The sequence below is a fragment of the Sinohyriopsis cumingii genome, chromosome 17, assembly GCF_028554795.1.
Source record: "Sinohyriopsis cumingii isolate HCF-2022 chromosome 17, ASM2855479v2, whole genome shotgun sequence".
Lineage (NCBI taxonomy): Eukaryota > Metazoa > Mollusca > Bivalvia > Unionida > Unionidae > Sinohyriopsis > Sinohyriopsis cumingii.
In genome coordinates this window covers 56,404,952-56,426,211 of record NC_142977.1, presented here as the reverse complement: position 1 = coordinate 56,426,211, position 21,260 = coordinate 56,404,952, and the positions used below count along the sequence as shown (strand labels likewise).

At 34.7% G+C, this 21,260-nt stretch overlaps 2 protein-coding genes across 2 annotated transcripts in view; both read right to left on the bottom strand.

The window, feature by feature from the left end:
- The window catches only part of LOC149778810 (uncharacterized), a 34,649-nt gene extending 26,405 nt beyond the window's left edge, over positions 1-8,244 (bottom strand). Inside the window, exon 1 of the mRNA XM_089939568.1 lies at positions 8,135-8,244. The gene's annotated coding sequence lies outside the window, so the exon portion shown is untranslated. The remainder of the gene's footprint in view (positions 1-8,134) is intronic.
- On the bottom strand, positions 911-3,035 carry LOC149778811 (adhesion G protein-coupled receptor L4-like). The gene has a single exon (XM_089938528.1). It carries the CDS (start codon positions 2,261-2,263, stop codon positions 1,466-1,468), a length of 798 nt encoding a protein of 265 aa, XP_089794654.1. The 5' UTR covers positions 2,264-3,035; the 3' UTR covers positions 911-1,465.
- Positions 8,245-21,260: the final 13,016 nt, after the last annotated feature.

Here is a 21,260-nt window from a genome sequence, read left to right as displayed (position 1 = left end):
CGGCCGGGGATCGAACCCACGACATCCCGCATCCGAGGCGGACGCTCTAACTACTAGGCCACCGGAGCGGTTCCGATTTGGATAAAAATATGGAACGTATATTTCAAATTTAGTAAGAAATCAATAATTCTAAGAAATGCTGTAATATTTTTTTATAGGAAATACAAACATTTGAATATTCAACTCTCAATGCCGAAGAATCAAGATTTGTAAGTTTGAAAGTACTTTATTTGAAATTTGCAGCGAAATCATTTACAATAATGAATCTAACATTAAAATTACAAATAATATATGAAATTCATGAAGACGTTGAAACAATCCGTACAATCCCATTTGCATTATACACTATAAAATAAGACAAACCTATAGCTTTTTGAAAGGGGCAATTGAAAAGAAATGACACAATACATTCAACGATCAAATCATCATACGGCATTTGTCAGGGGAAAAAACTATAATCCATAAATTAATACAACATTAGCTTGTCTTACTGCAAAACATCAGACAGATCTCTGTGTACAGGTGCGGTTCTGCTTACCCTACTTCCGTTCAACAGCTTATATTCAGTCTGCCATGCAGTATGCACCGATCTTGGCTCCAAAAAGTGCTTTCTATTTAGAGCGCATAGACGTAACCTTGATTTGTGAAGTTAGAACCATTACATAGAACATTCTTTCTCAAGCCGTCCTAGCAGGTAAGGAGACGTTAAGGTCACCTGACCTCAAAGTTCATGATTTTTCCAAAAATACTACATCTTTTCAACTAACGCAACCGTGGAAAAATGGCCTAATACCTGCTATTACTTAAATATATATATATATTCAGGTACTATGTATATTCCACTTTGTGAGGAACGTTAAATCGTTTAGTCCTAACAATACCCTCATGTTATTGAGAGTTATCCCCTTAATGCTCGACAAGCAAAACAATAACAGAAAAGACACAAGAAAGGCAAATATCAAAACTTCAAAGAAAAAATGATGCATAGACAATAGCCATATAGTAATGGAAGTATTTCAATCGTAATAATTGTAAAAAAAAATTGATGTCCTTGTTGTAGTGCGCAACAAATCAAAATAAATGAGCTACTATTGAGTTCTGCCATCGGTACTCCCAATTTATTTATAACGAAAATTCAATGATTTATCTGATAACCTAAGATCACATTTGAGGTCATGTAACCATCTTTCAGTTCGTTTTGTAAACTCTCTAAATTGTCAATGGGAAACGAATCTGCTAAAGAAATATGCCACAATGCTGATTCCAACATCTAACAATGACATGGAAATTTCAGTAACTAGGCATCGACAAATATTGCATCTTTATCTTTTAGTATGATCGTCCTATCTATATGTTTGTCATATATACCATGCAACATCTATAAATATGCGTGCCTTTTCTCCTAATCAGACCCATTAGTCAGTGTGTTTTGCTTTGAGAATTTGCTTCGGATGAGGTCAAGTACTCATTTATTAAGGTTGAACGATGCCATAATAAAAATGCATATTGAGGCATTTAGAACAATGAAAAGGTAGGAAAGAATGATTTCCTCTGTCCATATATAAAGAAATCCGAAAATCCACGTGATGCGTGTAAGAGAAGAAAATTTAGCAAGGATGACAGCATTATTCCTACGATGTTTAACATTCATCTCGAAATGGGATAAGGAACGGAGCTTGTATACAACCACACAGAACATAACCAAATTGGTCAGAACAATGAAACCGACAGGGAGAGCAAACGTAAAACCGACCATATTATTACTGGAAATGTAACATTTCTGAGAACCATAACCCATTTCTACCAAGTCAGACTCGACCAAAGCCCTGATGATATTAGTTAGAACAAATATGAGTGAAGAAATAATTACAATGACTGTGTGGATGACGACGGATTTTGAACTGGTTGTCTTTGGTTGCGGTTTACTCAGCTTAACGAACTTTTTAAATATGTGAAAGGTGCACACCTGCATCCAAAATATTGCAGATAACCAGAAAATGTGAAGCAATACACCTACACCTTTACAGATGGAACCTGTGGAAGTCGGAGTAAATTCATATGCTATATACATTACTTGAGCCATCATTAGACTGATGACAAGAAGCATATTGATCTGTCCAGGAATTGTCCGCAGTATGTGAACTATAAGAATCAGAAGGATACAAATAAGCGACATTAAGGTACAGATAATCGAAAGGATTGTATCAGCTTCAAAAGAGAGATGTCTTTGTAATTTGTCCCCCGTTACAACCAGAGATGACATATATACATGTTGTACACATATAGATCTGTACGATCCTCAAATTTGTTCCCTGACAATTATTTACGACATTGAAATCTGTCATGTTCAGACTCAAATTTAACTTTGGTAGATAGATACCATATTCAGTGTAGCTCCATTTAAATAACTGTGTTGCAGTTACTTATTTTATATACTGTATCACGGTTACAGATAACCTATTTTGAATCCTCCAAATGTGGTAGCAAACTGTCAAACCATATGCCAATTTTCTTTGCAACGTCACTTGCCAGTGATACCGGTTACTTCTCCAACGGAAAAAAAGTAATTTCTACTTAAAAAAGACCCCATCTGTCTTGTTCAAAGCATTATTATTGACGCATTTACCATTGGTGAGGGTCCTGGTGCTAAAACAGGGAGATTACAGAGTGAATCGAAAGCTTAACAACTCGTCTCGATTTTTGTTTTGTTTTGGATTCATAGCATGCTGATGCTACATTATCCATGTCAACACATATTGATTGCAACAATAAATGAATCACTAAATTGTGCTCTATATTTAAAAGTCAAAATCTAACAATTAATTTAATTACTAAATGATGACGTTTTATTTCAAACTATTCAAGAAGTCCGTCTGTCTGTCGACATAACAAAAATAATTAAACTATATTTACATTTGATCATAATTTGCCTGCTATTTCTTCTAATTAGTTTCATGCAATTATACAATTGTCTGCAAATGGAATATAAGAGTTTGCAATTTTAAAGCAAATGATGATCATTAGTCGCTGTGGTTAAGTTCGTGGAGCGTAGGATTCGTCCTCCAAAGGTCTCAGGAATGTTAATGACCGATGTTATTGTTGTTCTGAGTATAACGCCGTTTTTCAGCACACGATAGGCAATAAGTGGCCGCCATTATAACCGGTGGAAACAAAACCATGATAAACACCGGTATCAGACATTGACCCACGGGAAGCCACTGGCAAGCTTTCGCACATACATTGGTCGAGCCCAAGAATCCAACCCTCGTGGACAACGGTAGGATGACAGTAATTGCTAAAGACGGGCGCTTTCGACAACTTGGCCATCCGGGGAAACCATACAGTCACATGCAGTAAAAGTGTTAGTAATGATAGCAATACTATTTGGTTTCTGATGATGACGATATAAACCACGAGGACAATCATGGTGATAATGATGAGGATCATCAAGATTTGCTTATTGTTGTGTTATAGTTATTTATTGTTATGTGATATTTGTTATTATGATATATTCATTTATTATTATGGTATATTTATTTTTTATTATTATTTTATATCCTCATGTTATATATATTTATTTATTTAGTTGCAAGAGGAGGAGTAGTTGTTGTATTAAAATTAGAAATCTATTGTCAAGCAGAAAGAGGAGGAGGCGATGAATAAAAAGGAACAGCATCAGAGCTATTTGTAACATTTTCAGCAACGACAACAAAACAATTAACAATAATCGTACAATCAATAGTACTAGTAGTAGTAGTCGCAGTAGGGGCAGTGCTAAAGTATATTTAAGCTCAAATGTCAGAGTTTTTATTTCAATATGTGCACAATCTTCTTTATTACATTCATAATCTTTAAGTAGATGTTGTTGTTGCTTAGACTTTCTTGCGGTAGCTGCGGTTAATGTTGTTGTAATTGTTATAAGTGTAATGTTACCAAGTATGGATCAAACACCGAATCAGTAGGGCATTGTGTCGATTCCGGATGTTCCTACACCTTATTTGGGGGTTTAAAGATGTCCAGAAAGGAAACCATATTGTCACATGCAGTAAAAATGTTAATAATGATAGCAGTTCTATTTGGTTTCTGATGATGACGATATCAATAATGGTGATAATGAGGAGGATCATCAAGATTTACTTGTTGTTGTGTTATATTTTTTATTGTCATGTTATATTTATTATTATGTTATATTTATTTATTATGATGGTATATTTATTTTTTATTATGTTTTATTTATATATCATTATGTTATAGTTATTTATTTAGTTGCAAGAGGAGTAGTAGTTGTGGTATTCAAATCAGAAATCTGTTGTGAAGCAGAAAGAAGAGGATGCGATGAATAAAGAGGAATAACAACTACATCATCAGAGCTATTTGTGACATTGTCAGCAACGACATCAAAAACTTTAACAATAATGGCACAAGCAATAGTAGTAATATTAACATCAAATGACAGAGGTTTTTGCAATATGCGCACAATCTTCTTTATTACATTCATAATCTTTAAGTAGATGTTGTTCTTGCTTAGACTTTCTTGCGGTAGCTGCGGTTAATGTTGTTGTAATTGTTATAAGTGTAATGTTACCAAGTATGGATCAAACACCGAATCAGTAGGGGATTGTGTCGATTCCGGATGTTCCTCCACCTCTATCGGATGTCCGAAATGGAATACAGTTCTAAGTCTAGCTGCGGGATATTATTACAAAGCATGCAGAAAACATTTTTATATGTAAAATTAAATGAAGACCCTCAAGTGGCGAATGACAGTCTTTCAATGTCCTCAGCATATTTAAACCTATATCCAGCTTGGTTACAGCTAGAAATAAGTGGTGTACATTTCTCTGGTGTATACGAATTTGGTGGCTGAAATGTAATGCAAAATTCCTTTATGTTGATCATATGTGTGCTGTTTTCTATTAAGGATAAATCGGAGATCAAACTGTTGATACGATTCAAAGCAACATTCCAAGCCAGAGGATTCTCCTTTACAACGACAGGAGATGAAGCGCAAAATGCATTCCAATAGTTAAGTTGAGATCTAACATCTGTAACTGGAGTTACATTGGAAAAGTCAAACTCCTCTGATATTACGTAATCATTGTCCAATCTTCTGCACGCCTTCCCCATTTCCATACCATACCCAGGTGGACAGTCAGTGATAAAGTAATAACCGGAACGCTGAGGTGAGCAGAATAAGTTATGTGTTTTTTGTTGAGATGGTTGCAATACCGGGTATTGTCATTCTAACACGTTTCCTTCAGCTGCAGCAGGTTGATCTAAATCTGAAACAAAATCAGGGCAGCATTCTCTCCTACAGCCAAAGTCACATCTACATTTTCCACAGCCAGGAGACCCGATTTCGCTCTCTTCAAAACCAAGTGAAGCAGATGCACAAAGGCTTGACGAATGGAGAATTGTTGCAGCGATCATTATTAGTATAGCTGGTGAAATAAGCTTGTGTTTGCTTTTCTGAATTTCGATAATGAGTTTGTCTTGCTTTGTATGTGTATCCTTGTGTTAATTTGCACCTTTTGATAAAAATGCCATCGCCAATAAAGTGTACTAACTGTATTGCACTAATTACACTCCATGTTTCATAATTTCCCGAAGACTCGTTTGGATTACAATAAGCAGTGCTGAAGTTTCCGAACTTATCCAAATAATTATAATAGAATGAGCAATCCAGCACAGATTGTTCAGTCGACACTGAGCACCAACTCTCGGAATGCGAGGAATGAGAGCGACATGCCAACAACATGGTCCGCTATACGCTCTCATTTTGGGGATTTTAACTGCGTAAAAAGATAAAATTCAACAACGATACCAACACTCAAGTGTAGAATATATGGTGGAATATTTATACCATCCACTTGCAACTTATTGATTTACATAAGCCTACTTATTAATTTAAATATGTCGACTTAACAATAAATAAGTTGGCTTAAGACAAGAAATAAATCGATGCAGTTATAACATAGGGCAACATAATTGTTTTCTATATTTAATAAAGGGATAACTTGACAAGGTGATGTTAATCTCTACTTATGCTATCAGTCTCAACCACTTGCACTACCCTAACAAACCGACATATTATTGAAAATGATTCTACAAAATTCAAATGTTGAAATTTTATTACAATAAAACTTAAGGATTTGCTTAAACGTTGCGGATCGTCTTTTCAGGACATAATCTGAAAGAAAACTACTTTTATTGCCCCAAAAATATTTCCTTTTGTGCCTCAAATTATAAAAATAAACTGAGATAATTCTCTTACAAGAAATGAATCAGCGACTGTCCACGGAAATTGATTAGTTTTGCTATCGCGTGCCCTTGTGACATCAAAGAAGACAATGGACAGAAAACAAGGACAAGTGGATATATTACAAATTTGTATTGTCGATCTGAGCAACAATTCGATAAAATAGCAACTTATTGTGATTCAGAATGAGATTCGGACATATTAGTCTGAGTCTCTATTATGACATTACTAACGGAACTTCTGATACAGAACTGTACTGTTTCGCTAGAAAATACTGAATGGACGCAATTTTGAAGGCCGGTCTCTTTCCGTTATGACTACAACCTCAAAAAAATGTATCTTTCTTAGCAAAGGTCTTTACTTGTGGAGGGCAATTGTGAAAGAACAAATAATTGATATAAACGTCAATGTCGTTTTCTCAATGGCTAAAAAGGGACAGACGGTCATGAGAAAAACATTTTTATTCTGGAGAGAGAAAGAAGTTTCAATTTAACAATCCCTATATTCGATAAGTTTTACTGACATTTGCTTCGAATAATTTGAAGTTCGACTCTCATTAATGATCTAATCAATTTCGTGACTATAAAAGGCATCATTTAAATTAAAGTGAATTTTAAAAAAGAATTCACAATTAGGTGAACGAACAAAACAGAAGCCAGAGCAGATTGAAAGAGTAAATTGAAGAATATACGTATTCATTCGTTCATTGTCTATCATGTTTGTGAAACCGTGGCGTTCTTTACATCTGCTTTATTATTTAAAGCATCTTGTTCACAATGGTTTTTCACTGTATGCTAATTCATTGTATCACTTTACTGATTAAGTTGTAATATTGTCTGTTCTTGACTTGATTACTAAATAATGTAATAACCTATACAAATTTACGCCAGTCAGTTGTTATATTCCATAATTTCATTTCACAAATTAAAATGAAAAATGTTAGTCCAATTAAACTTCATGAGCTATATTACACCAACTGAACGAAATTGCATCGAAAATGCTTGACCTGTTTTGCAGCTGAATGACATTCGTTGCAGAGGAATATAAATTATTGATATTAACGATGTACTAAATCACATCAATAAAAAATGCCAATTAAAAAGTATTATTCCGTAACAATAGCAAGTGTTTTAGAAAATGACTTGTGACGCACATTCATGGAAACGATTAAGTAAAATAAAAATATATAGCAATCAAAGTGATACTTTAATTTTACTACTGAATACGGGCTATAGCAACTAAATACATTCTCGTTTGCATATAACTAGATATATTTTATTAATGACGATCTCACCAATTATATGTTAGAAAGGTCGCCCATAAAATATAAAATATTACATCTATGTGATTAATTGCAACGTATCAAACAAATATTTTCTTGTCCTCTAGATGCAGGTACCTGCCAAAATGTATTTTAGATACGAAGATTCTGGCAAGCTTAAATAGGTAAGAATTTTAATTGAGAGTGATGCATTGTCATCACTTCTCTGTCCGACAGTAACTTCATTAGGTTTTATATATTATGATTTTTGGAACGTTGCATAAGGTGCATCATGCGCTCTCGAAGGCGAATCTATGTAGAGAACATTTAGAGAGAAAGAGTGTGTTTGTGCATGTGAGTGATTGTGCGAGCGAAATGAGAGATTATTACAGATTCATGGTCAAATTTAGAACGGATTGTACTGCTGCTGACATATGAGACTGCTTTAAGAGTCAGAAAATGAACTCATCGAATCTTTGTGTGTGTGTGTAAATGTGTGTGCGTGTGTGTATATGTGTGTGCGTGTGTGTGTGTGTATATGTGTGTGTGTGTGTGTGAAAGAGAGAGAGAGAGAGAGAGAGATGTATGAATCGACGTGATTATACATTACTTACCTTAATGGATGCTTGAAGTTCATCTGATCTACGTCGCTACTATCTGCTTTTATACACTTCACTTCATAGGCATGACATTACATACAGTCATACAATATTCTAAATTGCTTCCCTAAGCATATATAATTACTCGAACATATTTAGGTTGGCGCTGAGCAATTTTATACACAAATACGTCTGTTTCAGTTTGACATCTTAATAGAATTTGAAACTATGAAACGTGACAATTTGTTCGCAATTACTATCGTTATAAATGTCAAACACTCGGTTTACGCCATTCTGGGTGTCTGATTCATCGCCTGAGTTAAAAATAAATGTGCCTCTTTCATTTCTTTCGTATCTAGCATTATTGATCAAATTTATTGTGTCCGACAAAGCAGAAGTATGTGAAAAATACCTGTTCAATGAAATCTTTACCAGGTCGTTGAATATTCCCACCAATTATACGAGAATAAGCATCACTGAAAGCAATATAGGTCTAGTCACAAAACAAAGTCTATAATACTACTACTGCTACTACTAATAACTATTATTATTATTATTATTATTATTATTATTTTCCATTATCGCCCTACAACACAATTTTGGAATATTTCCCTAGTAACTCCATCGGTAACTTTATCGGGATGGAATGTATGTTGTGTATTTTGTACATTGAGCTACCTTTTGCCGATGTTACCTGCCTGCAAGTAGGTGAAAACATTTTGTTTCTATGCATTTCCACTACCATGACAAGCCCTGAAATTTCCAGTCATCAGTTTTCACTTGGTTCAATAATAAACATTCAATTTGTATGAATCAACTTGGCTACGGCATAGACCTATGGTTACTCGTTTTCTAAATGGAGTTATCGCTACTTGTGTATTATTTAGTATTTGCAAATGAACATGAATCACCGGTCATCCTTGGGGAGACAGCTTGAGATGCAAATCATTTGGGAGATTGATTTTTATTTCATTTTCAATGTTTTTGAAACCGAATGATAAATTACACAATTTAACTTTGTGCTATATGCACAAAATAACATCAATAAACAAAGGTATATAATAATATACCGCTTGAAATATTGTTCATGCAAGGCGATAATGTTTATAAGTGACATTTGAAACCTAAAGAACAGGAGCAGAGCTCTTTAAAAAAATTATCGGTCTCGGATTAGAAGATATATATTGTTTGGATGAAAATATGGCGAGTAGAAAGAAAGGCATGCATTTAATTCAGAATGAAGCCTCCATTCAAACAACTCTCAGAAAATCACAATCAGTATTCGCACCATAACGCCCCCACCCTCCCGCAGATATAGTAAAATTTATGCTAACGGATTCTATACTACCGTTTTTGCAGTTTAAAAACAAAATAAAAATTCTGGGTTATATTTTTCTTTTCTAAGTTTAACGCGTACTGTAGTAAACTTAAGAATATGTTTGTTGCCATTCTTCCGTCAACTTGCATTCAAAATCACAACAACATGAACGATACACAATTGGCTGTCCTTTATGCATTTGAATTTATTTTATCTTAAAGTTTTTCATGCTTCTACCCGGGGTTTACAAACTTTTTTTCAGTTTAGATGTAGTTTAGTCGGATAGTCTGGAAAAAAAAATATTTATTAAAATGTAACAAGAACAGACCTTTTCTTATTGGGGCAATTACAATAGAAAGTCATGGAGGTAACAAAGATCAATCAGATTTTTATGCAGGAGATATTGAACTCCACAAATGCTGCTGACTCTTATTATATCCAATGACCCATTGAAAACCATTGTAAACCATGCAATACATTTCATTGCATGTCTCAACATGAAATCAAGAATGTCGCAAAGTATTATCATAAATATATCGATTGATCTCCTCTGAAATATAAGGTACCCGTGCCATGTGATGGGTCCTGTTTCTGTGTGGTCGAAGTTAACGTTCACATTGTATCCACACTTCCTTGTGGTTGTGGTATATTTCATGCAGTCATTAGTATTTATATCATGTTAATTTTGAGATAGTTTTGGTGAGTGACGTAACTGAACAACTGATTGTTCAACGGCGACTATCTTAGCATGGTCATAACGACTTCAGCCCTCTTTTTTCAAGTACCAAAAATTTCTCATAGGAGAACCTTGCGCTTTCGAGAGCGAACATATGCAAAATGTTTGCATTAACGGGGAAAGCTACCGCTTCAAATAATTATAGCCCATGTAACAGGAATTTAGTTTATCCATTTGTATGTCTGTTACACATTAAGGCATTTTTAGTTTCTGCATCGGATATCATGTGCGATGTCTTTGAAATCACATGTAGTAAAACATCTTGCAAACCTATTATATTGTTACACATAACTACATTTTCTTGGGGTCTACTGGCGCCCAGTTCCAAATATCGTAGACGCTGATTAATATGCGTCAGCAGATTAAACTTCATTATTACTTCGAATGTACTGTTGATATTCATCGAGGAAATTAATATTACACGCGACGCAAAATGCTTCCCTCGTACAAAAGGTACACATATCCCTCTTGGCAAATGATTTTCATAATGTCACTCTATATTGTCATTGCTGTTCACGTGTGTTCCTTAATTATATGGAGATAGGCCAATATATTACACGCAATATTAGTAATCATACATCAGCTACACACGATTATCAAGTCTTTGTCTATTTTATTTTAAGTATATCATATATCTAAAACACGTTGCTTGAAAAAAGTACTTAATTTAAGTTTGTTTCATAAAAAGTTTCTTATATGCTTCGACTCATTGATTGGTTCTATATGAAAGAACAAGATTTGAAAGGTTATATTATCCCCAGGTACTTAAAGAAAAGTGACTGACCCCCCCCCCCCACACACACACACCACCTCTTCCAACCCACCGTGCTTTGGACAGAAATCCAGGATGGAACCTGCACTCTTTCTGACCGCAATTCAGGTCCACCAGCCATTGAGTGGCCGGGGATACCTAGAGTCAGGCTGACCATTGATGTGGAATGTTTTGCAAATCTCATAGCTTTTGTTTTGGATTTCAAGCGCAAACTTCATTTTGATATATTTGTCAGAAAGTATATACACAATTGACCGAAATTTTATTTAGATTTGCCTTTGTTTTGACATGCAGATATTATTCAATCTGTTGCACAAATTACTGTAAATTGATTCTTATTATTCACAAAATAAAATAGCGATTTACCCCACCATTTAAATATGATTTGAAAACATTGAACTAAAATGTTTCCAAAATCTCTGCCATACAAAGTGGATCTCAAATGGGTAACGATTTAATATTGAATTTATGGAACGAGTTGAATAATGTCCAGCTTTTGCGAACCTTAAATCATTACCCATTTGAAATTCTTTTTATCGCATCCGTTTTATTTCAGTGGATAGAAAGAAGAACGAATAATTACGTTCATTCTGACATACGGTGCACCTTTTATTTGTTGTGCTAAAATATCGTCCCAAGCAAAGTTTAACTAGTAAAAGTAGACTGTACATTTTTACAAACTCTAAATCAAAGAGAAAGCTTTCATCCGAATAAACAGAATATTTTATAACGACAAAATCATTTTTCAAAACAGAATGATCAATGCAATGTGATGCCACATTATTTGATATGGTAAACAGTAGGCCTAGAGTACATGTTTACCCTAAAAAGTCCCTTTCACAAGTAAACATTACATTGTTTCGAGTTTTATGTGAAATAGGATTACTGGATGGAGAAATTCCGACATTTACTGCAATGCATTTGTAACTGGATATTTGCAGTATTTCACTGGAACGATAGATTGTACAAAAGACGTAAACAAATTTCATTTTGAGTCGGATTTGCATCCCATATATACTGTGCAAAGATGCTGTGGACGGATAAAATTTTGTCAGTTAGGAGACCCATGTATGTCCTAATTATTCTGTGAACAGAGGTGAGTTTATTTACTTATGTAAGATAACATTTCAACTACGCTTGTATATACGGTGGATTCTATATCTATGTTACGGATATACCGTTCCCTCACCCCAGCCCGCCATCAAATAAGCAAAACCTTTAGTTTTACTTCTTATTGTTGTTCTTGTCTTGTAGTTTAACGCCATTTTTCTCATTATGATATTATTATATACGACATAACAAACCCCTGTAGAAAGCCGAGATAATTATTCTTCACTTTCCTTTCTCGTGTCGAGGTCAAAAATGGCTTCCAAAAATGATCATTTAAAACCAAACATTCCAGAAGGCGGGGTTAGAAACGTTTTCCTACGATCCCAGCCAATCATTAAAGAAGATACTGCACAACAATTTCATGGGCTTATTTGGAACATACAGAATCACATAAAGTGATATTTTTAACATGTGGATAATGTCAAAAAATATGAAACTGCACATACTATAGGAAAACTATACCTACTATGTGATAATCTTGATTACGTCCCAGACTCTGACGTCACTCCTCCTCTTAGTTTAGATGTCAAAACTCGGATTATTGATTCTGCAGCTGCCTAGTCTAAGAATTTTTATTCGTCTGATGCATGTTTAGATACAACAATCAAAATGAAGTTATCAATTATGCAAATATTTTAATTTAAAATTAATAGATTAATTCTTTAATGATAAATGTAACGATTGAGAAAGTAACCAGTATTGAAATAGTCTATTACACCAAATGAAGATAAACACTTCTGTTCAATTAACAGTAAATGGGGCCATTTAGCTTTAAATACCCAGAAGGACTCCAAAATAAACTAGTTCAAGGAGGTATGTTTTCACTCTATTTTTCTTTTGGATTTACTCTTTGCAGTCGTTATTATATTGTTACTAAATAATACGTAATTTATTCAAAACGAAAAGTCATTAATTCAAGTAATGAATACCGAATTACAAGACAGGATGAAATACACATGATCCATTCATCTTGAATCATTTGGTTCTCGAGAACCAGGCGAAATAAGGAAATAAGCCCACTGTTAGCATAATTCTGGCACAGCAAATCTTACTATTAATATAGCTATTACATCAATTGCTGATGTTGCTGATATTTTATCTCCTTTCTCTTGATCAACACTGACAAAACAAAATATAATTACTACTATTAATGCTATTTTATTGTTTAATAATGATAATAATAATAATGATAATAATAATAATAATAATAATGATAATAATAATTTCGAAATTACTCTCTAGGTGAACAAGTAATGTCCATGTGCCTTTTGGCGAAATGAAAATATATAATCAACCAGGCAGAAATGCTTGACATAGTGTTTAGAATAGTACCAGGAAACCTCACGGTGGAACATATTAATTTGTTCCTCACCGTATTAGAGGGCAGAACTTAACGAGCATATAGCATTTCAGATGACATAGGCGAATATAATCAGATGACGAAACAATTAAAAGCCTAATTTTCAGCTCAAAATACTAATCTGTGCAAGTCCAAATTTCTCAAATGACTGCAGTGGAGTTCATATATCAGAAAAGACAACAAATCAATGAAACCATTATTGTGTATATGTACTAGAGAAATTAACAACAAAGATATCAAAAGGTGTAAAAAAAACTCAAGTAGGAATTTAAGCTAGACAAAGCTCACAAAACGATTCGTTTACAATTACTGAAAATTGTATACAGGTTTTTACAATAATGACCTGAAGTAGCACAAGAGAAGGAGAACAAATATAACACACTTGTAGAAACGTTCGCAAAATGCCATGGCCTGAAATATCTCAAGACAAGGAGAAAAAGATATAAAAGCTTGGCATAATAGTTTGCAAAATGCTTTGGCCTGACCTAGCACAAGACAAAACTACCCCTTTACCGTCTTAAATAAACGACTGTCCAAACGTCATAATCATGCATTTATTACAAGCGTTCAATGAGTTCACGAATGTTTAGACAATTTTAACATTTATATTAATGCATCGTGATTCGTTGTAAGGTTACATTGGAAATGCTAATTGATAAAATATTTCATGTATTATTCATGTCGTTCCATGTGATTACTAATATTACCTTGCATATTTGTTTCTCCCGAGAGTCAGCTGGGATATAACTATGTTGACATCACTCACTCAGTGCTGTTGTAAAATGAACTGTGTATCTCCATTCCAACCCTATTGGTTTTGACATACTTCACTGACAATGGTGTAAGTTCACTAAACTTATGAAATTAGTAAGACGCTTTAAAAGCTGAAAGTTTTAATTTCAGATATAATGATTTCAATCTTTTCAAATAGCTAGGAAAATACATGTATGCCTAGAAAAAAGGGATAAAAATAGTGCAGTTTTACAAAATTCTAATTAGAAACATTATTGATACGTTGTAATAAAATCTACATTAATGCCGTGTTCATTTCCAATTATGCTGAAGTTGATTGTCTACTACCTTATTTGCAGCAAATAATCAGATTCTTGATTATGGTTATTGGAGGGGAAACCATTGTTACAAACGAAACTATTTTAATAGAGAATGTAGTTTATCTTTAGTGGCTTAGCAAATTGCTCAAATAACAACCACTCCTTAATCCTAGGAATAATTTAATATGTTAGTTATTTTCTCGTTATTAAAAATACAGGGATAAATTTATGACTAGTCCTTGTAATAGCATACAACGTTCTGAATGATTACCCGAAACCAGATAAGCAGAATTCAATGAATTTATTTTTCTTTTGGTATGCTCTGAAGCAGCTACTGTGAATAGTCTAGCCGGTGGAACTCTCAGTCAGAAATGAAACTAACACCAGAACAAGATCTTGCTATGGCTTGAAATAGCACAGCAAAGGAGAAACTTTGTAAGGTATTAGCATAAATTCATTAGCATAAAATTCTTAAACGGCCAACTGGTTAGTGTTGAAAAGTAGAGTGATACAATAGCTGAATCGATAGCAGTTGTCCAGGGAACTTAGGCAAATAGGAGAATACAAATAAACTTTTTCTAACGTTGAGACTACAACAGTGAGCGGCATGGGTGGACCGGTACCATCAAAAAATGAAAAGCTAAAGAAAGTAGATAGGAAGGTCCCGCCTACTAGCGACAAGGGAACGATCAAAATCAACACGTTAGCGTTGCAAAGACAGAGGACATATGAAAGTTAATATTACTTTGGAAGATATTTTTGACGGCGTGTTTTATTGTTTCAACTTTGAGTTGATTACATACGAAATGTTAGATATATCACCCGAGTCAAGTACACATCAAAACTGAGAAGCAAGAACAGTGTTATTTCCAGTATCAGTCAGGAATTTATGAAGGAATAGAGGGAGAAGAAAGTTTAACAAAAACATACGAGATACAGAGATATACATACAACTGAGATAATAACTTCAGGCCCAGCAGAGATGGGTTTTCCTCTATTTCTTTATTCATTGGTGTAGATCGTTTGTATCCTCACCTTCAAACTGGCATATTAAAGGTGATGACATCTGTCATATCGAAATTGGAATCTAATTGTCTTACATATATACATATATCCCATAGTCAGTGTTATATGGGTCATTTTTCTATACATCTAATTCAATCAAAGTCCACGGGATTATGCCAGAAAGAGCTACCTTCTCGACTTAGGTTCACAATACGTTCTTTGATCATTGTCAGCTGAAAAGGTACTGCTGGTTCTGTTATCAGATACTTAAATGTACTCTATTGACATATCATTCCATCCGCTATTCAAATGTTTCAAGGAATTGCTGTCATTTCGCATGTAGTTTTAAAACAGACTTGTAATATAAGAGGCCTCATCAGACCATGCATTTTCCATAACGGCTGTTCGAGATAAAAGTGTTATAACAGAAGCATAACTAGACCTTGCATTTTACACAGTGGCTTTTTGAGTATCAGCTCACTACTGTTGTCGCACTTGAGGGTTATATCTATATTTTTAATGCTATGAACCATCTGACATACACGAATGTAAACTTCAAAACTATATTGGACAAATGTAACATACGTGCTTCAGTGGTGGCCATTTTAAAACAATTATCTACAGCTATTAGGGAGTATGTACATGTATTCATATATAATTTCAGATGCTGGTTGTTGGCCTTCAATTTTAGTTACGTGCCACTCGTGCAACACGTTTTCCTTATTCAAAGACGCCATTTAACATACTGTGCCTGTCCGGTAATCTAATTAATTGGCATTTAATTTGATGGAGGTGGAGCTATCCAAATCAATAAATGCTAAACTAAAAGCAATAATTTAATTTTGGTGTCATAATTTAACTGTCAGCAAAAGTTTTAAACTTTTCGAAGCAGACCTTCCTCGCATCCAGTCGACAAAGCGATTACTGATACATCTAATGCCATTGTAAGCAAGGAGGCAAGATGTGTGGATCTTTACGCCCTTGTATGCAATGTGTTCAGATATTTGGGTCCTGACGCCCTTGATGCCAATGGATTCCAAACTCATGTGCTCCACGAATGATAAAATGTGACTATTTCTTGTAAAGACAACCGATGCAAATCTAATAAAATCATTGAGACAATGATAGAAAGAAGTTTTCATTATTGTGATAAAAATATTGTTTTTACTGGTATTGTTGTTTCGACCCTACCCCAGGGATTGTTTTCTATCCTCCTTCTTTGTCCATCTAGCTCTCTAGGACAGTCAACATTTTCAACATTTTCATTATGTTAGAGTCTCTCTCTCTCTCTCTCTCTCTCTCTCTCTCTCTCTCTCTCTCTCTCTCTCTCTATATATATATATATATATATATATATATATATATATATATATATATATATATGTGTGTGTGTGTGTGTGTGTGTGTGTGTTGTAGGTTTGTGCGACTTGCTCGCTCATGGTCAGAGGCTTTAATACCACGAATAAATACCATCCAGGTTCTCTGGGCGCTTAGCTGTGGATTTTTTCTATTGCTCTATATCTTGGAAATATGTTTGGTATTTTCATTTTTGTCTTAAACTAAAGTCCAATAGTCCCATAAAATAATTCATAATATAATTCTTAATATAATTTGATTGTTCCCTTCGTATAAAAGGATAATGCATAATGTTTCATTCTTCCATAAAACAAATATCCAGTCGCCTTTCCCTTATAAAACTCTGGAAGAGATTACCATCTATCCTATATCCGAGTTTTCAATTTTTGTCTATCTCTGTATATCGTTCTCTAGTTCTCTTTCAATCCGTCCCTCCTCTTTGTTTCTCTATCTCTCTCATGCGCGCATACTTACACAATCATCGAGGATCCAAGATTTTCCTTTGCAAAGGAAATTGACATTTATTTAATGAATCGAATATTCTCCACTTCTGCGAGGCTTGCCAAAATATTTGGAACCATTGTAGAAAACTTCCGTTTACGGCAAACATTCACTGTTTAGTTGAAAGCAATGCTATTTCCTCGTAATTACATCTTAATGTCTGGCAAATATGAGCTAGTGCCTCGTAATTGTGACTTAGCATTTCGTTATTACGAGTTAGTACGTTTGAGAATTAAGAGCAAATTATAGTGTAGCGAAATGCTTCAATCCTAAATCAAATGTTCGTATTATCATTCTGACGTGAGCAACCCTTCCTTGTCTTTTGCGATGGATCGTACAAGAGCATGCCGATTTTATCTTTTACGTGTGTTTTAGTTACTCGAAAATTAGTTTTTTCTACACCAGATCAATGAAACATGCTTCAGTACCAAAATTTTTGTTCTGATGTACTGGAAATGCCTAATTTCTTTAAGAGATGATCATTAATCTCAGTAATGAACACGGCCATCGATGGATGCATTGACGCCAACAAGGAATAGTTGTATCAAGGGACATAGTACCCATACTATTGGAATTACTCTATCCTTTCATATACTATTTCTTAAAAGACGACAATACTTTGGACAATTACGTTTGGCATGTCAATTATTAATTTAAGCTCAAGCAATATGGACTGTGTATTAACGACTATATTGGTGAGTTTTTAATGGCATGTTATTTGGCTTTATTTTACGAAAACAAAAAGCATTCCGAATTTAATTGCTGGTGATTATTTGGAAAGAATGCAGCACAGATGTTTAACTTTAATGATGGGCAGAAATGGAACAGAATACGGCCATGTTGCCCAAATGCAAGCCTTTATGATTGGAACGAAAAGTTTCAGCTATGAAGCAAGCACATAGAAGTAGAGGATAGAAATGTTTTGAAATTTACCGCGGGGGTGGGAATATTGCCAGGTCTAGATTTCCACCTGGGTAATTTTGAAGGAAATGTGGTAGCTCAAAAGAAATTTAATTAATAACAGCTTGATTTAGTTTTTCTTCTTGGGCCTGCTTCAAGTTAAAATACAATTGTACTACCGTAATAGTTGTATGCTGAATAGCTGGTTAAATTATTTCGTTGTATTGGCATTGACGATGTGTTGGAATGGGCAATGTGTGATCATATATTTTACCTAGTACAAACCAAACCAGTCACTAATTTCTTAACTGCTGATAATATACTACCACTATTGTCTTTCATTACACTTTTCAACTGTTGCGTCAACTAAAACTGCATTTTATCGCTCGAGATAAATTTGAACGCTAGAAATGATTAGACGATTTTCATAAATATCACTCCTGTGATATCCTAATTAGTCACAATATTTTTCGGACAGAAGATGTTAATTCAGACAATAGTGCCATGCACAGTCTACAAGGACGTAGCTCCTGACATTCACAACTTAAAACCATGAAACCATATATGTGTACTTCCTACGCATGAAGATATCTAGTTCGGTGGATTATAGCTGAATCATAGAAACAACAACCCTATATATTGATATTGTGACTGCTAATTGTTTTATATCCAGTTGTTTTAAGCCACCACCACCATATTATGGGTAATAGTATTGCTTGCTTTTCTCCGTGAGTACGTTCGTTCTGAAACCATCTTAATCCCTCTTTATATCCCCATGCAGGAAATCTGATTAAATTTATATTTCAAATACATTTTATCTCGGAGTTTGTTTTCTGTATTTTAAAACCTACGACCCCTATTTATTTTGATGAAAACCTTGCCAACACAATCGCTGGAAAACTTTACTAGTACATGTAATGAGTTTTAGGGTTTGTTAATCGTATGTTGATAAGCACATTAAATTTTCCAGTAATTTGGAACCAAACATTAACGTCATGTTGTTCCACGTATAAAACTGTCAGATTTAAATATATAATATTCAACATTTTGTTTGGTTGTAAGCTATATAGCTCAGTCGGATGCAGTCCAAAAATGAATAAATATCATTTACTCTGTCGCAAACTGAACAAAACCCAAGCGTACGGACTAAGACAAATAAAAGTGCAAATGGATTCAAAGACATTCTGAACTATTTCTCAATCTCTCACGTTCTGATATATATATATATATATATATATATATATATATATATATATATATATATATATATATATATATATATATATATATATATATATATATATATATATATATATATATATATATATATATATATATATATATATATTCCAGAATTTACACGATTATCTGCGGTCGAAGCCTGACGCTCATGCCCTCGGAGCTGGAGATTCAATCTTAACAGATTGACTACGACACCCCGAACATTGAGTCCAGAAAACGAGTACCGTAGAATGCTAGGAGCTGGGGGTCTTTTGAAATTACTTGATCGTATCCGCTGGGCCAAGTACAAGTGTTGACGTGATGGGGCAATTCATGTCTGGTCAGCATTGAGAGTCATGCACGACACCACTCTCAGAGATGATACCATGAATAAACAACGAGCAGCAAAAATCGTGGATTATTTACAGGACGGATAAAGAATGTTTCGGAAAATAATTTATTGTTGCCATGGTCGACAAAGGCGATATAACTTGGGTTATCCGTATTAACTGTGACCCTGTTCTTTAACCTCGAGCACGCGCTGGTGCCAGCACCAAGGGAGTTCTTGTGTTAGATTAAATGAGCCTGGTGTTAACGTACTTGCACCGATGCGACGTGGTGGCATTTTATATTGTGTCGTCCAGAGAGCCATATAGCACTTTAAGAACGTGTTACGAGAGAAGGTTCTGACAGCATTACGACATGATAAAGTAAATCCATGGCAGGCTAAAGTACGATTAAGTGAGGTCACATTTACCGATATTGCTGAGTAAGAAAAAACCTTAAGATTTTCAATAACGGTTAAAACAATAACCAGCGAGGATTTATACAGCGCTAAGTACTTGAAAAAGGAGCTCCGATAACAATAATTGACCATAACGCGCACATTATCCTGGAAGCGTTCGTGCGATGGGTGAGTGTTCACCGTATTTGAAGCGACTTGGGCATCCTACCCATGAGATGACTAGGGTATCTATAAAATGACCACAACCCTATTTCGACTTTACAGGATTTACATGCGTTGAATTATTTGAATTTGCTGAGGGGATTGATCCTGTTATTGTTGCTTGGTTTGGCCGACATTTTAATTAACCCGATTTAGAAATAAATCCTAACGATTACTGTGCAAACAAATGAACCTCGTTGGGGTCCAATAGTATTATTATGATATATGATTGATGCGGCGATACTGCTATCGCTTACAGTGACTGAGGCAATAATTTCGTATCGGCCAGATAAACAAGTTATGATGCCAGAACACCAGGTACTAAACCTGGATGTGACAACAGGAAAATCATTGGCAAATTTACACAAAAAGCCTCATCGCATCATCGACAAAGTTGTACACGATTAATTATCGACGAGGCTCAGCTTGATTTTATAATCAAAGGCACAACGAGGAAAGGAACGTTCTCATACACAGAGTGTGTTATTATGATGGGAATTCACCGCAATATACTCATTTAAGATCTTCGATGCTAGCGAAGTGGCATGTGTCGCTTTGGTGGAAAGTTAATGTTTTCCTGTTAGTCAATGTCAAAAATGACCGCGACATTTCCTTTGATCAAAATGAGAGGCTTGGAACGATCATGCAAAATTATGTGGGTCAGGGTGGAGGATTGGAACGGGTCTGCACCATACCACTGACCTACATGGGCCTTAGACTGCCACCTTGCATATATTATCTAGACAAGTCAATGTGACATTTAATTCGATTAGGGTGGGATGGTCGGAAGGATATTGGATATTTATGTCAGTCCGGGTGGACATTTTAACTTGTCTACGCCAATTTTGGGTTCTACATTTTTAC

Coding starts and splice junctions, on each gene's coding strand:
- LOC149778811 (XM_089938528.1), bottom strand. CDS start 2,263: ATGTCATCTCTGGTTGTAACGGGGGACAAATTACAAAGACATCTCTCT.